General features: G+C 34.6%; 1 protein-coding gene across 1 annotated transcript; it reads right to left on the bottom strand.

Moving 5' to 3' along the window:
- Window positions 1-2,179: 2,179 nt before the first annotated feature.
- Window positions 2,180-2,908, bottom strand: LOC147381872 (FCS-Like Zinc finger 17-like). The gene is made up of 2 exons (XM_086429868.1): window positions 2,547-2,908; window positions 2,180-2,449 (listed from the first exon to the last, which is right to left on the bottom strand). The coding sequence occupies exons 1-2, from the start codon at window positions 2,843-2,845 to the stop codon at window positions 2,281-2,283; spliced, it is 468 nt and encodes a 155-aa protein (XP_086285994.1). The 5' UTR covers window positions 2,846-2,908; the 3' UTR covers window positions 2,180-2,280.
- Window positions 2,909-3,283: the final 375 nt, after the last annotated feature.

Raw genomic sequence — 3,283 nt, 5'->3', positions numbered from 1 at the left:
TAAAAATACAGGGGTTTATCACATATTACCTACAAATTAATTTGACAATAAACGAGTTCCTCGCATATTACCTAAAAGTGGAGGGGGTTTTTCAAAACTCCATCAGGCTTTGAGAGCTGACTCCGAAGAAGAAGAAGAAAACCAAGTAACGACCTTGAACTCCGAAGAAGGCGACAACGATGGCGATGAGGTAATCGGATTTCTTTCTCAGATCTCTCTCTCTAATTTTTATTTCTCAACTTCCTTTCTTATGGATCTCTTAGAAATTGAAAGTTTTTCACAAAAAAATCATTGTTTCGTAGATAATTTTGTTTTCATGGGTGTTTCGTCTCGAAAACATGAAAAATCGACACGAAACAATACTTTAAACCATGGATATTCATATTCATATTCATTGTTGTTAGCAATAGATGTCTCCTACAAGGGATCCATTAATGGTGGATCAATTTGGTACTAGGCCATGTGTGTGTAATGGGACCTAAACTCCGATGAATCTTGCTCTTGAGGGTGGGAGGTCAAGAAGGTAGAACATCAATCAATAGCTATGTTACTTGATTCGTGGTTACTTCACCTCATTTCAAATTTAGGTTCGTGGCTCATGGTTCGCCACTCAAGAATGAATCCAATTCGTAGGGATAGACAAAGATGAGGACATTTAAAAGTCGAAATAATGAATAGGGTAAAGAAGATGTCCAAGATAACAAATTTTGAGAAAAAGAAAAAATCAAGTTTTATTATTTAATAGTTCGAAGATAGGGTATTTGGTTAATGTTCACAAATTTATTGATAAAAACCAATGTTAAAGGGGTTAGGTTAGTAATTTGAAATTTAGAAGGACATCTCAATATTATCAATGTGTGGAAGGGAACACAATAATTTAAAACAATGTTGAAATTCGTTGCAAACTGCAAACTAGTTAGTCCGAATCGTTTCTTGAATTTGGTAATTTAGGCTCTGTTTGTTGCATCGCAAACAAGAAAATTTTGTATTTATTGAATTTTACTTAATTTTGTGATTGGTTCAATCCAAAAAAAAAAAAATCGTTTGCTTGGCCAGTCTACAAACACAAATGTATTTTTTTTTATTTTTTGTGTTTGTAGACGGGCCAAGCAAACGAGTTTTTTTAATTAGATTGAATCAATAACAAAATTAGGTAAAATTCAAAAAATATAAAATTTCATGTTTGCAATGCAAACAAATAGAGCCTAAATTACCAAATTCAGGAATCGATTCGAACTAACTAGTTTGCTGTACAGTTGGCAACGAATTTCAACATTGTTTTAAACTATTGTGTTCCCTTCAGCACATTGATAATATTGAGATGTCCTCCTAAATTTCAAATTACTAACCTAACCCCCTTTAATATTGATTTTTATTAATAACCTCGTGAAAATTGACCAAATACCCTCATTTTCGACTTATTAAATAATAAAATTTGATTTTTTCTTCTTCTCAAAATTTGTTATCTTCTACGTCTTCTTTACCTTATTTGTCTTTGTCTGCCCCTACGAATCGGGTTCATTCTTGAGTGGCGAACCATGAACCATGAACCTAAATTTGAAATGAGGTGAGGTAACCACGAATCAGGTAACATAGCTCTTGATTGACGTTCTACCTTCTTGATCTCCCATCCTCAAGATCAAGATTCATCGGTGTTTAGGTCCCATTACACACACATGGCCTAGTACCAAATTGATCCACCATTAATGGATCTCATGTAGGAGTCATCTATTGCTAACAACAATGAATATGAATATTCATATCCATGGTTTAAAGTATCGTTTTAATTTGTTTCGATTTTCATGTTTTTGAGACGAAACACCCATGAAAATGAAATTATCTACGAAACATTGATTTTTCTGTGAAAAACTTTCAATTTCTAAGAGATCATAAGAAAGGATGTTGAGAAATACAAATCAGAGAGAGATCTGAGAAAGAAATTTGATTACCGCATCGCCATTTTTGTCGCCTTCTTTAAAGTTCAAGGTCGGTTATTTGGTTTTCTTCTTCTACTTCGGAGTCAGCTCTCAAAGACTGATGGAATTTTGGAAAACCCCTCTACTTTTAGGTAACATGCGAGGATCTCGTTTAGTTTCAAATTAATTTGTAGATAATATGTAATAAACCCTTGTTTTGATAATCCGAGATTAAAAGTAGTCAAATTTATCAAAACATAATACATTTAACTACTCACTTTTATTCCCTTATATCTCAAGACTTCTATTAAATGTTTAAAGACAAGACTATGAATCCAAAATTTCCAACAAAGAAATATTGGGTTTAAGCTGCTGCAGAAATCCGTCTCTTACGACCTGATTCAACCCGACCATTTGATCGACAATGTCTATAGGATGCTAACATCTCCTTTGTTGATGCTTCTATCTCCTTCATTTCATCCAGGAAAATTTGCCTGCACCGGCACTCCACACTACAGAAACCTTGGTCACCCCTACATTAACAAAAACTCAATTAATCAATTGGATCTTCCTCGAGATTATTAGAAATCTCTATATTCTTCGAGATTGAAATATTAAAACTTTTGTTACCTGTACATGTAGACGTCCTTTTGAGGGCTCAATCGTTTGTTGCAAAGATAACATGCTTTGAGAAAGCTTGATTCTTCAAAATTTATGGGGATCTGAACTTTGGGTTTGATTAATCTAAATGTGGGTTTGATGACTATGTTTGATTCATAATCCGAACATTGGATGAGAATTCGTAATCCGAGTATTGGATCCACAGAGCTCTTGTTTGAGCTGGCTTGGTCTCTAATGGTGGACTTTTTTTTCTTACATTCATGACTCTCCTCACCTAAATTGAAGGTGCTTCTGGTTCTGTGAAGCATCTCCTTTGTGTGTGTGTGTGTGAGAGAGAGAGGGAGAGATGAAGAGGTGTGGGAGGTTTAAAGGAGTGATGGATATTTAAAAGCTATCTTGTCCACATAAGTACTATCGCCTTCGCTTTCTCTTTCTCTTTCACTATTTAATTAATTAATCAGTGGCTCTGTAACTTTTTCTTGGCTTAGCTTGGCTCAGCTTGATTGATTTACATCAATTTGGTTTGATATCTAGAGAAATTTAAAGTTCAAGGAAAATGAATGATACAATAATACGCCTTGGGTGTGAGGTGGTTTGGAGTCAACTCATTGCTCGTATAATTATCATTTTAAGGGGAACCAAACCAAATGATCTACTCATAGAGTTAGGCGAGGGCCTATGTTGATTGTGGTACCTCAGTCCTTTAGGGTTCATATATAGTCTGAAATAGATCAGAATTAGCGGCA

The sequence above is a fragment of the Akebia trifoliata genome, unplaced genomic scaffold (assembly GCF_017979445.1).
Source record: "Akebia trifoliata isolate Shusen 1 unplaced genomic scaffold, ASM1797944v1 Contig00209, whole genome shotgun sequence".
NCBI lineage: Eukaryota > Viridiplantae > Streptophyta > Magnoliopsida > Ranunculales > Lardizabalaceae > Akebia > Akebia trifoliata.
The sequence above is the reverse complement of the archived record's forward strand: the minus strand, read 5'-3'. Positions and strand labels throughout refer to the sequence as shown.

Bases quoted from the DNA above. Each gene is read 5' to 3' on its own strand.
- LOC147381872 (XM_086429868.1), bottom strand. From the start codon at position 2,845: ATGCTTCACAGAACCAGAAGCACCTTCAATTTAGGTGAGGAGAGTCAT. The intron at 2,450-2,546 runs GTAACAAAAGTT...TTGTTAATGTAG, and splicing joins AAGGACGTCTACATGTACAG to GGGTGACCAAGGTTTCTGTA.